Raw genomic sequence first — 16,053 nt, forward strand, 5'->3', positions numbered from 1 at the left:
ATTTCTTATTTTTTTCGGTTTTTTTTAAAATTTTATTTTATTCGTCATCGTGCTACACGATGATTCGTATGTTAAATTTAAAACATCTATGTTACAGTTCGATTCTCTATTCCCCATGTAAAATACTCCTTTACCAGCGATATCAAGAATTGTCTGACCTCTTGGCGCGAACCAGAAGAATGAAAATATACGTATTTTATTCTGTATGTGCGTTTGAGTAATTCGAGTAGATATTCTTAAGAGTAAATTTAGGAAAGTTGATTCGAGAATCTGTTCTAAGTGAATCGTATCGATCTCGTGTACAGGGTGAAACAAGCGAAAGAAACCTCTCTGTTTTCGCCCCTTCGAGAGTTTGCGTAACTTTCTTATCGGATCTTTCGAATGTAGATCCTCGGTAATTCAATTCAACCGATTTTTTCCCACGCTTCAGACGCTCGATCTGTTTCGCCTGAAACACTTCTTCTACAGGTATCGTCGCCTAGATCTTACCTCTATACGCTTTCTATCTTGTCAAATTCTACGTTCTAAACACATATAAAGGGAGCAACGAGAGAACAATGGGTTACTTAACTAATCGGAAGTTAAAGGAACCTTCTTTTCCCATTTTTCACGAAACACCCTGTACACGAATCTCGTCAAGAGTTAAAATTAAGTTGATTTTTTCTTCTTTCTTTGATGTGTATTTTCATCTTACGATCCTATTAGACGGGCTATTCTGATATGTATCGTATTTGTCGTCAGTCGTGAATATCTGGAGGAAAGTAATTAGAAGACGCGTGTTTAGCGTGTTACCGAATTCTCCTTTTCTATCGGTTAGAGCAATATGGAGAATCAGGAACATCGAACCAATGGGGAAAATTTCGAATTTTAACAGACTTATCTTAGACACTTTTCTTCTTCTTCTTCTGTGTAAGGACAATGGGGGATTTGACTTACGTAGACACACCCCCCCATTCTCGCTGATTCACGATTAAGCGTTTAGGCAAAAGGAACTCGCTTGAAAATTCGATTCCCGTGACCGGTGATTCGTTTCTCACCGGAAGTGTACTGTACGACGGATTTGATTTGATCTGTGGCGACTGGTCCGATGCATACCAGAGGATCCTTGAAGTACGAACAGACCTAACGGGGAAAGAAAAATGCGAGAGAGATTTTTAGGCGTAATTTTCTTTCTTTTCTTCTTCTGTTTTTAAATACCTTTCTTGGAGTTTGTCGATGACGTCTCTGAAGTTGACAACACAAGCCACGGCTAATGTCGCACTCCCCGGATATGTTACACTCCTCGTCTGGAAAGAATTGATAATAGAAAGTTGTAAATTTCAAAGTTAAATATAAAAGTTTCTTAGCGAGGAGAGGCCCCTTTGACGTAATCGCGTGTGAATTGACCTTTATCGATTATCATTAAATTCTTTCGCTGGAAAGTACTACGGGAAGCATTGAGAAGGTGTTCACAGAGAAGTTACTTACTATACAGTTTGTTCGAAGTGACTGGTGGCTGACACGAACGAGTTTCGCTACCGGCTATTTCGGCGCACATTAAGCCGGTCTCGCAGTCGTTATCGTTTCTGCACAATTCACCCTGTTTCTGGCCCAATTCGAACACACAGTGGCCAATTACTGAAATGTGCAAGAGTAAGGATCCTTCGATAACCGTGTACGATCATTTCGATAGCATGCTCAACCCTTTCAATCTCTCTGCAGCCAAAGGAAAAAATAAAGAAACAAAGAGGTGACACTGGAAATTTAACGAAATCTAACAAATTAAGAATTCTCTTAAGCCAAAAAGAAAGATGCAGATAAAGATGACACTCGAAATTTAACGAATTCTCTCTCTCTCTCTCTCTCTGTAGCCAGAAAGTTACATTTTCGTAAAGACAAAAGAGAATCTAAAGAAATCTGAAAATTAGGAATTCTCTCTGCAGCAAAAAAAAAAAAAAAGGCTGACACTCGCAGTTTAACGAATTCTCTCTGTAGCGAAAAAGTTGCATCTTCGTAAAAACAAAAGAAAATCTAAAGAAATCTAAAATTAGTTTTCGATTATTTTTTATAAACCTGTGTAACGTTACCTCCGTTAACATTCGCGCAAACAGAACCGGGGCAGCAGTGCTCGTTAGTCGTGCACCTCCTGTCATAGCACGGCTCCACTTCTTCCAAAGGATCGCCGTAAGAATTTCCGTAAGTCGCGGATAACGGACGCTTGAAACGAAACGTATGAAATTAGAGACCTCTCTCTCTCTTTCTCCCCGTTTCTGCGTAAAACTGTGCATGCAATGAAATAATATTGTGGCGCCACCGAAAGTAGAGCAGGTCATGTCTTCGGCTAATCATAAATTAAACGCTTAATGGACGGCGCACACGTTTCTGCGATTACACGTTACGAAGGAATTACGCGAGCTCGAAAAATGTGTATATTCGCGACAATTTTCATTTTCCCCCTCTATTTTTCGGGGAACGATTTCTCGGCCGATATATCTTCGCGTGTTTTATTCTTCATCGAGATTTTTACGAAAGATCGGAACGGTGTTGTGTATACGTTGGTAAGATTTAAACGAGGGATACGAAGTTGCTTCGATCAGTCGTTGGCACGAAGGTAAAATTTAATCACATTTCTCTCGCGAGTTGTGGAAAATGTGATTGCACGTAATGTATATACGGTTATATATGTATATGTATATGAGAATAATATATCGATCGTATCACTGGGGGTCGTACACTGCGGCAAAGTTGCAACAGTTGTCTTCTTTGTGTAAAAAGATATCTCTGGTTGTTTGAAAGAGAAGAAAGAAATGAATTCTATACCTGATACAATCCTGGTTTGCTCATGTAGTCACCTTGGCTACCGTAGCCGAGGTTCGACAGCATTTCCGGGCTGAAACGATTAAAGAGACCGCCCCATGCCTCCGCACCAAAGTGCATCGTGCTCGCCAGAGCGACGACGGTCAGTGCAACACACGTGTGCATTTTCTGGATCATGCAAAGGATAACTATTTGTTACTTGGTCAATTACAACTGGTATTGTAAATCCTCTTCTCAACTCAATTTCACCGTTACATATCGAAATACGGGAACTATCGATGGAATACGAATCAGGGGGTTAATTTAACCCTTTCGCTGTGGTTTTACACGAATTGCAGCATGTGTTGCAATTTCTTAACGCGCGTATATATAATTTAATTGGAAAAAAAGAGAAGACAGTTTCGATGTTAAAAGAAGGGGTAGAAAAAACGAGAGAAGAGAAATGGTCACGACTGTATGGAAATAATTTGATAAATAATCCGATACTGTTGCAAAGTATCTACGAAGAAGGAGTAGTACAGTACGTGTTACGAACGAAACTAAAATCCCCGATGAAACTTACGAGATGTCCCAGTTGTCGTCTTAGGTTGCTCAACTTGCCCGGTGATTCTCGGTAGGATCGAGCAGGAAAGGATCCAGCTGCCCTTTCTTGCCTGTACTCGGGATCAACAAGTCCTCGGTGGAGTTTGCAGGAGCAGTGATGCCAGAATCGTGGGACGTGGGCCAAAGCGCTTACCCCCACTACGACCTACCGCCGTCCCCCCCACTATACCGTCCTCGTGCTCTCACACAAGGGTGGCGGTAGCTCTGTCCGTGTGCGTAGCCTGTTCGGCAATTTCCGCCAACAAACTACGTCACCACGCGACGCTCGAGCAACCAGGAGATTCCCTTTGAATCTCGGTACGACGGGGTGTTACTTTTTATTTTTCATTTCGTCTTACGCGCACACCTACTGTCGATTCTTCAACATCACTTAAACGTTCCAAAGTTTCATAGAAGTAATTTCAATTGCTTATAAAAAATTCGCATTGAAATGAAATATTTTACAGAATGTCATTTTTCCACTTCTAAATTCATCCCTCGAAACTTCGTTAAAATTCTCGGAGGTCAGGTATGCAGTCTCCCTGTTAAGTGCTTTGCACAATTCTCAGAGTTTTTGTTTCACCGAAAAGTTACGAAATGAAATTAGAAAATAATTCAAAATAAAAGGTAACACCGAGATTCAAAGGGCATCTCCGGATTGTTACTCATGCGCCCAGGTTGCTCGAGCGTCACGCGGTGACGTAGTTTGTTGGCGGAAATTGCCGAACAGGCTACGCAAACGGGCATAGCTACCGCTACCCTTGCGTGAGAGCACGAAGACGGTATAGTGGGAGGCGGCGGTAGGTCATGGTGGGGGTAAGCGCTTTGGCCCACGTCCCACGATTCTGGCATCACTGATTGGCAATCTATACTACGTCGTTCCGTTTCCTCTTGTCCAACCTCGTAGAAACATTCGCGCACGCGCGACATCCGACATTTTTACGCACACCACCCAGGCTGACATTTTCTTCATTCAGATTTTCACATCGTAGCTATTCCTTCCTTTACCAATCTATGATACTCCTACGAACAGGTAATAATCGAATTTTTTCTCTACACCCCGACACCGTACAAACTCGTCGAATTACGTGAAAAACGATAAAGTAGCCACGTCGTATCTAACGAATTAACGAGATTGCCGATGTGTGTTTGCTTTGAATCTTCCTGGAAATTTTGTTTGCTTCGTAAATGTAACGTCAAAGTTTGCAGCGACAGGTAGCCTTGAATCGTTAATCAATTTCTCGACGGATGGTTCGAAAGGGGTTGCAAACGCGATACGAAGATCGAAAAATCTAGATTAACCCTTAACCTATGATTTTCTTTCTGACTGCGCATCTAAGCGTCAGCCATTTACTGTTTTAGTACTGTATCAGGTAACAAAAGCTAATCTGTCACAAATTAATCACATTTAGTAATCCTCTGCCTTAGAAATTCAAACGAAAGTTAGAATTACGATGAATTTTTCTTACCGATATAACCATTTTTCTCACATCCTGACACGTTGTTGTAGGTTAAAGGGTTGATCTTTGAAGAATTTCAATCAAATTTTCTTCCGGTTCGATTCTGACTTGATTCTCAAGGATTAGATTTGTTTAAGAGGAAGAAGTAACGTCCAGGAAGGTTACATCCTACCCCAGGACGCAGCAGCGCCATTCATAGGGGCGTACTCTGCTCGCGTAGGTGTCGAGCTCTGTCTTCGTCGTTTCACTTCACCGCCATTGTTTCCGTCTCTCTTGGTCGTATTGATCCAGGGTGTCCTGATGCCTCCTCTACCGGGCGGTCGATCCTGCTCTACATACTTGTTTCCTAGGTGGCCCATTAATAATACCTGCGTACGTGTGTGTTCATGCGATGATAAAGGGAGGATCTTCTCTGGTTTAAGTGGAGCAACAACCATTCGTGTAGTAATCTACTTTTCGAAATGAAATTGTTTATCTCGAAAATTAAATTCTCCCTCCTCCTTCTTCTGCTTCTCTCAGTAAGTACACAATTCTACGTGAAATTGTCGATGAGGTAAATTTGAGATTCCTCCCACGAGGAATTTCTGATCCGAACGCAACTCGTGTTTGCGAATCGCAGTTCTGTTGCTTCTGACACACATGCACGTCTCTGATGATTTCTCCGTAGTAGAGGTGTCTCTGGTTTCTAGCTGCACAACCACCTGTGCCCGGTGTAAATGCCAAAGTATGCAATTTTACGCTTGCGTGTGCTGGGACTATTTGTTACACGCAACGACGCGATTTCTGCATTTTCTTACGTTAACACGAAACAGCTGGGGGGTTGAAACGAAGCGTGGAGATTTACGAAGTAATAATAAGGAGTGTTTTATCCTGGTTTCTTTATTTTCTTTATTTTCGACTTTTCTATCAGATTGATCCGATTGTTTGTGCATGCTCGGGTGAAATTAACGGTTAGTCAGCTGTTTTTCATTGGATGGTTACATTATTCTGGGACAAGCGTCGCGTGCCGATGGACGGACACAGGTTCCGAAGTTCCGAGAAACTTGAGCCAAGTTTTGTAACAACGACACGCCCTGTTTCGTTAATTATCGTCAGGTGGTTTGGATGATTTTTATCGTCCATTTAGAATTCGTTTCGGCTCTCCTGGACGACGAACGTTCTTTCGGTCTCGTGCGATAAGGGTAGAAAGGAAAGTCTGTTATCTCGTATAAAAATGAGTTTAATAAATAACATCTAACAACGAAATAAATAAGGCTCGCAAACTCGTTGTTGCATATGTATATGTATGTATGTATAGCACAACACGTTCGATGCTGGGAATACACATAAATACGCGATCATTTCTCGTATACTGTCTGAAGAATTGCACGAAATAACTTTTTCAGTATCAACTTCGGATACCGATTCGGAGAATTTCTCAACGATCGAGAAGGAGAAACGAGAAGAACGTTGGAATTCCCTGTTCGTTCACCTCTATCTCGCTCTGTCGATCTATTCCGAAGGAAATAAATTAATCTTCCTTTGTACATTTATACAATTGGCACGGAATTTTTTAGTGCCTGCCACCGTGTCCAGGAAACAATACTATTCCCAGACTCACACCCCGGTGATACTGTGTAGCCAGGGTTTGAAATAGGTCGACCTCATGTAGACACCTGGAAGATAGGGTGCTGCACATGTTATTCCATGAGACACGGTTCCCACAAGGAACCATCTTCCGTCTGGTCGTTGCATCACCAGCGGACCACCACTGTCACCCTGAACAAGAATTATTCCACTCGATTACGGTCGACGAATGAAAGTAACGGTGTTGAACTGTGGAAGCGAAATTGTCCTGATACTGTACCTCGCAAGAATCTTTCTGCCCATTGGCATATCCGGCACAGAGGAAGCTGTCGAGGATCAGCTTAGAATGGCCACCAGTTTGGAACATCTCTTGACACACCGAATTCTTTATTATAGGCACTTGAACTTCTTGCAACACAGAGGGTACGCCACCGTCTGGAAAAGGAAATATTCCAAGAGTTATTCGAAGGAAGTAAAGTAGATTAGGAAGGGAAGAAGGTACTCACTGTACTTCAATCGTCCCCAACCTGTGACGGTGGCCATTCTACCGGTGAAATCTATACCATCGTCGGGCATACAAATTGGGACGATGTGAACGTCGAATTGTACAGGTGATTCCAGTTCCAACAGTGCTAAATCACTCTCGAAAGTCGTTGGATTGTATCCTCTGTTAACCACCACTCGTCGAACGTTCCTGGTCATGCTACGTTTCGCCTCTAATTCTCCAGATAAATCGAACTCCCCGAAAACGGCCACCAGAGTTGCCAAGAATCTACAATACCGAATTCGTCAAGATGTAATTTCGACGTTTGAGGAAACCGAGGAAAATGATACTCACCCCGGTTGACAGTGGGCTGCAGTGATCACGTATTTATCGGTGATCAACACACCTCCACATTTATTCTTCGTGAAGAGGCCAAGCCACGTAGCCTCGCGAACTAAAACCTGCCATGGCCATTCGCCAAATGTTGCCGCTTTACCACCGACGATTCTTCCTGATTTCATCAAAGGTCTTATACCGCACTCTGCAAGTTTGATCGTTATTTTCTTAAGGTACAATGTAAAATTGATTCAGCGATACAGCAAAATTTATTCAACACCACTCCAAGATACAGCGAATTTCTCTTTATCACCGATGGACAAAAACTACCGTTTCAGCAATTTTACAACATTAATACTTCTAAATTGACGAACTCTTACGCGAACGAAAGTCACTTGGAAACGTTATTTCTCCACTCGTAGTACTTTCCGCCGCGCTAGACGTGCTGCTCTCCTCTTCGTCGAGGAGTACAGCCTCTGTGCTCGTAGCAGGTGGCGTCGTAGTTGGCCTTTTGGTCGGTCTCGTGCGTTTCGTCGTAACCTGGGGCTTCTTCGTGGTCAGGCCGGGCGACGTCGTCGGTTTCGGTTTCGAAGGACGAACTGGTTTCTCCGACACCGATGGCTTCGAGGACGTCGGTCTGTTGGTCGGCCTCTTCGTGGTCGCTGGCTTCCTCGTCGTGGTGAACGACGGTCTCGTCGTCGACGTTGGTCTTCTCGATGGTTTCTTCGTCGTGGTTGCTGGCCTCTTCGTTGCGGTGGATGGCGCAACCGTCGTCGCGTTGACACGATTGTACATGATATCCTTGAGATCCTGAAGAACGTACGATCAATTAGCGCAATTCCCAACCGTGCAAATTAAATGTGAAAAATTGATACACACCTGGAAGTTTCCCTGGAGAGACTGAACGATTTTGTTCACGAAAGTGTCGACTTTGTTGGTGAGAACGTCGTCCTCGATGAAAGTAGGCGTTGGAATATCGTTCTCGCTGATGATCTCTATGTCCGGATAACCGGTGTTGTTGAAACTCTCGATAATGGTTGGTTTTTCTTGCTGAGAAATCGGCGTGGAGATGTTCAAATTCGGATTTCGAACCGGCGGGAAGTTGATCAGGTCATCGGGAGCAGCTGTTTCCTCGTCGCAGTGTGGCAGAGCTGTCGTCGCTTTGAAATCCATCACAGTTGTCGAGACAGTGGGATCTTTGTAGGGTATAGTGTTAACGGGTGTCGAATTGTCATCTGGGAAGACGATGGAAGGAGTGGACGTTTTCAGATGAAAGCTAGGTTTGCTGGACCACGAAGACATGGTAGTCCAAACTGTCGGTCTCTTCGTGGTGAACTTCTCGAAGGTTTGTTCGGGCTCGTTCTCCGCTACGACAGGCTCTGTGTTGAAGGTACTGTTCACCATTGGCTTGGACGTGGTTCCATCTTTCACGTTGACGCTGAAGAAACTGGTGGAAACGACGTTACTCGTAGCAACGTTCGAGATCACCGTGCTGATGTTGTGAGTTATAGTCGTGGAAACGCTAGGCTTCTTCGTGGTGAGTGGATTCGGCCTGATCGATCCCGTCGTAGGTCTGGATGGTTCTGGCCTTCTCGTGACAAACTTCTGCGTCGTTTCCGTGGTGTACTCTGTACCGAGAGGTCCTAGAACTATCACTGTCGGCGCAGGGGGGCTGGCGGTGGTCGTTTTCGCAGAATAATCGGACGTACCGATGCTGGCGAAGGTGGACTGAGACGACGGTTTCGAAAAATGCGCGTTGGACGTGGAGAACGAAGAATAGGTCATTTCTGTTGGGATAGTCTCGTAATTGTAGTAGTTGGACGACTGTAGTGGTTTGTAAAACGTGTATGGGAAAGATTGAGCTGTGGTTGGACTAGGAATAGGAGGAGGTCTCGTGGAGATTCTGATCAAAGACGGCTTCGAGGTCTCGTCTATGCTGACCCATTTGTTAATTGACGAATTCGGTGTCTTTATAGTGGTACCAGCACCTGGTTTCGTGTCGTTGAGAATGGAGATTATGTGATTGATCGCCAGTTCCTCTTTGTCCACTAGGTCGTCCTTCTTGTTACCCGAGGGAGATTCGTAGGTGATCGTCGGTACTCTCACTAGCTCGTCCTTCTTATCACTGAGAGTAGTCATTGGCGTGGTTGTCTTCTCGTTGCTGAACGATCCAACAGCCTCCACGTTCTTCGTCGACACCCTTTCTTCGATCGTGCTGATCTTCTCGAAGTTGTCGAGAGATTGACGAGGTGGCAGAGTGGTGAGTCGCTGCGTGCTGGCGTACATCTGTACCGCCACAGGTACCTTCGTCATCGACGCTGTACTCGATGTTTGATCATCCATGGAAGGAGGCACGGTATCGCGTACAGACGACGCAGACTGATCTGGGAATCTCACCCATTGAGTCGTCGAGCTGATTTGAGAAGTAGCGTCGTGAGAGGGTCTCCTGGTCTGGATAGGCAACACACTTTCAGTCACTTTCGGTCTCTGCGTATTGCTTTCAGTCGTTTTCTTCGTCTCGCCGCCAGATTCAGCGTTAGGCTTGAACAAATCGTCGGGATTGTTCGTCTCGTTCAACGTTGTACCGTTCTCGTTCAAGAGTATCGTGTCGGGAGAGGTGTGATTACTCTGGCCCAAACCCTGGGAGAACAAGGCTGGAAGTTGGTCAACCGGATCGGCTATCTGAAGTATCTGATCAGGGCTGAGCAGAGTAGTGACTGGATTAACAACAGGAGAATGGTCCTGGTGATTCTGGATGTCGTTGTTCGAGTCAGAATGACTCAACAGTCCCGGTAGACCCAGATCGTCCAGTATATTCTGCTGACCCAACAGAGCTGGAAAATCTTCCTCGAGATGACTTACGTCCGGTTGTATCGGTAATTGCGGTCTCTCGGCATTTTCAACGCTGTCTTTGATCTGCGTTGTCTTGGCGGTGGTCGACGGTGCAAGGAACGTTGATATTTTCGTGTACGTGGCAGGTTGGTTGTTCAAATGATTGGACGCGTCTGGCGGCTCTGTTTTAACTGTACTATCTTGGGATATCGTCATACCAAGAGGCGTCCCGTCCGAGTTCAACAAGATAGGAATATCCGGGACGTGATCGATCTCGTGCACGTTGAATATTTCATCGGTGCTCGGTGTATTTTGAATATGGCTCGGCGAATTTTTCAACGGCAGCTGACAGCACGCGCCGAAAAGGAAGCCGTCCATACACGCGCCGACCACCTGTCCATTTCGACGCGAGCACTCGTAATTGAACATGCATATCGCCGGCTCGTTCGACTTCACTTTGCTCGGTATCGTCGGTTGACATATCTTCGGTACTATTCTATATCCGCCGAATAATCTTCTGCCTGTAAAAAGGAGAAAAAAGAAATCAGACGACGCGGTGTACATGGAAAACGTGCACGTTTTACTATTCGAAGCATGGTTGTACTGTTGTAATTAACCGGGAGGCAACAACGGTTCACGATAAACGAGTTGAAAACGAAACTAACTGGACTCGTTTCGTATTCGACGTGTCGGGATTTTACTGGACATGCAAATCCGGACGTGTTCGTCTCGAATTCTGTCGTCGAACTTCTTAGAGAGATCGGTTGTTTATCCGGTGGTCCCGTGAGTTTGCGAATTTATCGCGCTCTCGTAGCGAGATCTAGGCCGGGTAAGGCGTAATTACCTCGAATTTCGACGAAATTTTCAACATGTCCGCAGCGAGAGAAATACCGTCTCATTAGAAATACCGTCAGCACGAATTCTTTGTGCTTTTATATTTTATAAAAGTCGGCGTTTAGTGTGATCGGTTATGCTCAGGTGACTAAGACATAGGCGAGCAAGCATGTAGGCTTTGCACGTGCCTCCTTATGTGCCTGCATACTACCGATATAATGACCTACTCCGTGAATCGTCCGTAGTGCTTGTCAGGATCCTTCCGGCGTTCCAGATTTTTTATTCTTTTTTTCTTTTTTCTTTTTTTTCTTCTTCGCGGACTTTCGTTTCGGCCCGAACCGTGTGTCACGTTGCCACGTCGAGGAGTTTGAATTTCGATGGATAATCGACCGGTGCAGTTGGGGAAATTTGTAATTTTCTTAACAGATTCATCGCTCGACAGATTTATTTATAAAGGTACCTTGCAATTAAAGAGTATACCTGTTGGCAATTAAACGGACTCGGTCAGATGATCCGTTATCTTTAACATATAAGTTATGAAACAATTTCTCTCGAGAATTCTTCTGCGATATTTCGTTCCACCAATTTCCCGTAACACGTGTAATTAAGAATTGTTCATCGATAATCGGAAGATCGATTTGAACTCTAAACTAATTTGTCCCGGAACGATGATCAGGGTTAGAAAAAAGGGGTACATATTGCGAGCGTTATCGTATTGCTTGCGTAATAAGTTGATTAATCAGTACACCAGACTATCGCGTGCTTCTCCTTCGATTATTATATCAAATCGTTAGTTAATCAACCGAGAAGCGACAAAATCGTGGATCGTCAAGCAGAGACACTTTCGCGATCGAAAGAAGGACTCGGAAACGGTCTCCGCGTTGATATTCGAAAATGCAAATGATCGGTATGTGTGTCAGTTTGTGGCAATACTTGAAATTTCTGTCGTCTATTGAGAACGCGCGAGCGTGCATTCGGAATGAGATACGCGCTTATAAATGTACCGTGGCCGGTGGAATTCGCGACTTTCGAAAGGAAGTGAGATGTAAGTGGAATTCGGTGTCAGTTGTTGATTCCGAAGTAAAAAAATAAAGAAGAAAAAACCGATGAACCCGTGTAAACGGGTATATCAGCGGTGTTTAGACAGATCCTAGTGAAACGTGAAAGTATCAACGGGGCACTCGCTTCCCTACCACCGGCGAACTGTTGAATTCGTAACGATTGCAATTGGAGAGAGAAAAAGATGCCCAAACAACGTGTGTAAGTAAAGTACACACTGTGACGAGAAAATCACGCGTTGGGAGAGTTTGTTTAACGATCTGTTGACATGTGCAATTACGCGAACGATTTACGCGCGCGTTATCGGTGGAAATATCACGGTGAAAAATATCTGTTAGATTGCAACAACCGATGCTTTTCGTTGACCCTTGACATTTCTCCCCGGTTCAGAGCGTATAGTAGGGATATTAATCGATTCGTCTGACCACGGAAGAATTGCCGTCTTTGTCGTATTGATTTATACGCAAGATTGTTTCGTTATAATTTGCGTCGTAAGTGCTATTATACCATATTCGCGTAATAGGGAGAGAATTGCTCGGCGTAAAAGTCAAGGGTCGTCATTTGCATGTTACAAGGTACGATGGTTATCCACGGCGGCGAGATATCGTTTAATTAAAGGGAAATCGGTTTAGAAAAGGAAAGAACACGGTACGTGTTCGTGTGTATCTTTAGATCTATTAATACGGAATTTACCGTGGTGCACGGGTTGCTTGCGTTGCATAATGTAATTGTTACCTGCGGCTTGGGGCGCGTACGAGTGTGAAATGACGGACGTCGAAGAAAGGATGACGAGGAATAAATTGATATTCTTCCCGACGGCCATCTGTAACAGAAAAGTTCGCCAGTTTTGTTCATCGTGGACGGAAAAATTGTGCCTCGCGCGTTAACCAACAGCAGAGACACGTGTACGATATGTATAAACGTTCTTCTCTCTTTTTTTACGTTACACTTTGCAACGAGTGCTTTCGAAACTGCTCGTATTATACGCAACGCACACACGCTATCTTTCATAACGGTACAAGAAATTAGTATCGCGCGTGCGTCGCAAAATCTACAAATCGCCAACGAGCCTCGTATTTTATTTTAATCCGCGAACTATTTATCTGCTGGTTGAGCAAGTAAAATATGCCTGAGAGTGGAATTCATAAAGATGTAGAGTGGTCGTTCGTGCGAAAGAGAGAGAGAGAGAAACTTGTAGAATATTCGAAATCTTTCCATCAAGGGTTGAGACGAACAAAGGAGTGTAATTCACTCTTCGACCAACGATCGATCAATTAAACGCGAACGGTAGCCAGAGAAGAGATTACGATCGAAAGGTACCAAAGAGACACCAAAGCTCTATACTCGCTTTTCCTCATCTCACGATACTCCGCCAGATTTACACGCTCACGTGCACGTGCGTGTCCTGAGAGGTGAGCGCACAGCACACGGTATCCCTACGTGTCCCGAAATCCCGTTACACAGTCAGTCGAGAGACGTTCTACGTATTACGGCTGCGTAATGCTAAACAGAGACAAGAAGAAGCAGGAACGATGATGATGAAGAATGGAAGTGAACAAGGGACAGAGATCGACCGTGATCTTGCATCGATGTAGAGTGAAAGAAGGAAAGAAAGAAGTGGAAGAAGGGAGAGAGAAAGGAAAGGGGTCGTGAGAAAGACGAAGAGAACGAGAAGAAGCTGATCGCTCGAAGAACGTTGCTTCACCAAGCCACCGGTAACCTAGTTACCAATTCCCCCTCAATGTCCTATTCTTCGGCGTTCCTGTGACCTTCTTAAAGAACAGCCACTGTTCGATCCTGCGTCTCGTAACAACCGAATCATTTTTTTCTTTTTTTTTTCTTTATCGGATCATCGTAACGTGAAGGTTAAAGAGGAACGACGAGCGGATAGAGTTGTTCTGGTGGAAATTGTTTCGTTAAGATCGCGTCGAAGGGGAGAGAACTGCGAAGGCTTAATACGTTTCTTCTGAGAGGAATAGTTGAGCAACAGGAATCCAACGGTGTGGAGGAAGATACCGGTACTATCAATTATCGATTCCTCGTGTTCGTTTCGTTTTTTTCTTCTTTCTTCATTCTTGAACGTCGCGAGACGACGACGCCATTACACACACGCGAAATCGCGACGGTATTACGTGCGACAATTCATCGGAGCGGTAAAAATGAAATTTACTCGAAATTCGTTTTCCGTTGGCCGATCGTATCACGAACACGTATCACGCATACCGTGTAGAAAGCCGATCGCTCTCCTCTCTTCTTCGTTTTTCCGAAATTCAACCGAGTGAGTAATTCTTCCGATTACGGTGAAAGTAATCTCGGTGTGTACTCTAAACTGCAATCCGACACGGTAAAAATCGATTAGCAACAGCAACAATGTGCGCTCGTTTAGCTACTTTGAATATGTAATTACACGTCGGAGGCAGCGTCGTGAGAATATTTCACCGCTGATAACACCACGACAATGCTTCCCTTTCGTTGGTCGTTTATTCGCGCGGTATGCAAGCTGTGCCACGCGGAAGTCACTTTCCTTCGAACCGTTCCGTCTACATACTCCTTCTGTTTCGATCGCGACAAAAATACCCCAGCCAGATGATCAACGCAATTATCCTTGACGATCCTCTCCTTCTTTTGCAATGCTCAACAGTTACATTCCTTTTGTTATGTACACATTCACACGATGAATCAAGTTTTCTTCATTTCGACGAGAATTCAACCGATAAACGTGAAACGGGCTGCATGTACACACGATGAATCAAGTTTTCTTCATTTCGACGAGAATTCAACCGATAAACGTGAAACGGGCTGTGTTGAACAGCAACGAAGAGCGATTAATTGAAGCAGAAACTTGGAAACGTAAATGAAACACCTAGGATTGTATAAGGATCTCTAGCTATACGGCATCGTGTCAAGGGAAATACTTAAGGGGAGGAGGATACTGAGAGGAGGACACGATCCTCTTGGTATCTCTCCTCGTAGGTTGCACATGGTAAGAGTCAAAGTGTAAGAGACTCGAGAGGCACGAAAATTCTTCGGCGTTCATTGGCCGTTGGTCAGTGTGTAAGCAGAGAGGTTGTTGCAAGTACGTGAACACAGAGACAGGTATGCATAGGATTCAGCTTGTGTGGAGATGATAAAACCCAGGGAGAAAGCTCAGTTCGACTCTTCTTCATTATTGGATCTGGGTGACCCGATTGTCTTCGCCCCGCCGAGAAAACGCTTCTTCTCGTCATCCTCGTCGTCGTTCTCCTCTCCTGGAATCGGATCTGGCCACGATCATTTACCATCCGTTCCAACTGTTTTTCTCTTTCACCTGTGTATCGATCGTTTCGACAATTCGTAGAATTCCACATTTGAGAAAAGATCGAGCAGAAGAGAGGCTCGAAAGAAACGTAAAAGGAGGCGTGCAACGGTATCGCAAGTGTTCCTCTATGCTTTCACTAGGCGGACCCGTCTACACTAAACCTACGCAATCGTGCAAAACCAATCGGTGTCGAACAACTGGAACGATCGTTAAGCCTATCGTTTGAACGTCCGTAGGAAATAGCGGAAAGTGATAGTCTAAGGTTGCTCGCGAGAAACGTTGACGGTGAAACGACGAAAAACAGCCTGGTCGGTGCCCATGGTAAAACTGGAGCAAAGGAAAAGCGTTCGTCGATGACCACTTTCTTTCCTTGCCACACGTATCGTGCCAAAATAAAGGTAGAGTCGGTGTTGGAACAACTTGAAAGGGATAGTGTGTCGTGTGCATTTTAACAGGCTCGAAAAGTAGTCCCCAGTATGTAGGCCGCGTGACGGCCAACGAGAACAGGCATTAAAGCTAATCCACGCTAGTCACGCTGACAGAGGCTTCCTAGATGCAGTAATAATTACAGGGGGAATAAAGAGCATGTTTAAATTACGTTTCACGCCAGTTGCCACGAGTTGCAACCGTTTATTACGTTACTTTTCCATTGTCCTTGTAATTTAGGTTCCTTCTTCTTCTTTTTTCTTCTCCAACACACGTACACAGGTGCTGCAACCTTGTTATCATTCGACGAGCTATCTCTTTATCAACGAGAAACTTGTTTCGTCTCGTTCAATTATATCCGTGAGATTTGTTGAAATGGA

The 16,053-nt window shown here is 44.5% G+C and overlaps 3 protein-coding genes across 4 annotated transcripts in view; 1 reads left to right on the top strand and 2 right to left on the bottom strand.

Annotated features, from left to right (window-relative positions):
- LOC108571411 overlaps positions 1-16,053 on the top strand; it is a 45,839-nt gene that overhangs the window by 1,266 nt on the left and 28,520 nt on the right. The gene's annotated exons all lie outside the window — the stretch shown is intronic.
- On the bottom strand, positions 713-3,476 carry LOC108571410 (prohormone-3). Of its 2 annotated transcripts, XM_017933436.1 has the most exons (6): positions 3,359-3,476; positions 2,800-2,964; positions 2,067-2,196; positions 1,468-1,617; positions 1,198-1,286; positions 713-1,122 (listed from the first exon to the last, which is right to left on the bottom strand). In XM_017933436.1, exons 2-6 carry the CDS (start codon positions 2,959-2,961, stop codon positions 979-981), a joined length of 675 nt encoding a protein of 224 aa, XP_017788925.1. In that variant the 5' UTR covers positions 2,962-2,964; positions 3,359-3,476; the 3' UTR covers positions 713-978. The 2 variants fall into 2 exon arrangements, with proteins under 2 accessions (XP_017788925.1, XP_017788924.1); XM_017933435.1 differs by lacking the exon at positions 3,359-3,476 and having other exon boundaries at positions 2,800-2,973.
- Positions 6,435-12,772, bottom strand: LOC108571407 (mucin-2). The gene is made up of 7 exons (XM_017933433.1): positions 12,685-12,772; positions 8,104-10,577; positions 7,605-8,034; positions 7,243-7,429; positions 6,911-7,176; positions 6,685-6,839; positions 6,435-6,596 (listed from the first exon to the last, which is right to left on the bottom strand). The coding sequence occupies exons 1-7, from the start codon at positions 12,770-12,772 to the stop codon at positions 6,435-6,437; spliced, it is 3,762 nt and encodes a 1,253-aa protein (XP_017788922.1).

This window comes from Habropoda laboriosa, unplaced genomic scaffold, assembly GCF_001263275.1.
Source record: "Habropoda laboriosa isolate 0110345459 unplaced genomic scaffold, ASM126327v1 scaffold57, whole genome shotgun sequence".
NCBI classification, from domain to species: domain Eukaryota; kingdom Metazoa; phylum Arthropoda; class Insecta; order Hymenoptera; family Apidae; genus Habropoda; species Habropoda laboriosa.

Bases quoted from the DNA above. Each gene is read 5' to 3' on its own strand.
- LOC108571410 (XM_017933435.1), bottom strand. From the start codon at position 2,973: ATGATCCAGAAAATGCACACGTGTGTTGCACTGACCGTCGTCGCTCTG. The intron at 2,197-2,799 runs GTATAGAATTCA...TTTCGTTTCAAG, and splicing joins GCAAACCAGGATTGTATCAG to CGTCCGTTATCCGCGACTTA. The intron at 1,618-2,066 runs GTAACGTTACAC...TGCACATTTCAG, and splicing joins TTGCGCGAATGTTAACGGAG to TAATTGGCCACTGTGTGTTC.
- LOC108571407 (XM_017933433.1), bottom strand. From the start codon at position 12,772: ATGGCCGTCGGGAAGAATATCAATTTATTCCTCGTCATCCTTTCTTCG. The intron at 10,578-12,684 runs GTAACAATTACA...TCCTTTTTACAG, and splicing joins GTACGCGCCCCAAGCCGCAG to GCAGAAGATTATTCGGCGGA. The intron at 6,840-6,910 runs GTGAGTACCTTC...TTCCTTTTCCAG, and splicing joins TTGGGGACGATTGAAGTACA to ACGGTGGCGTACCCTCTGTG.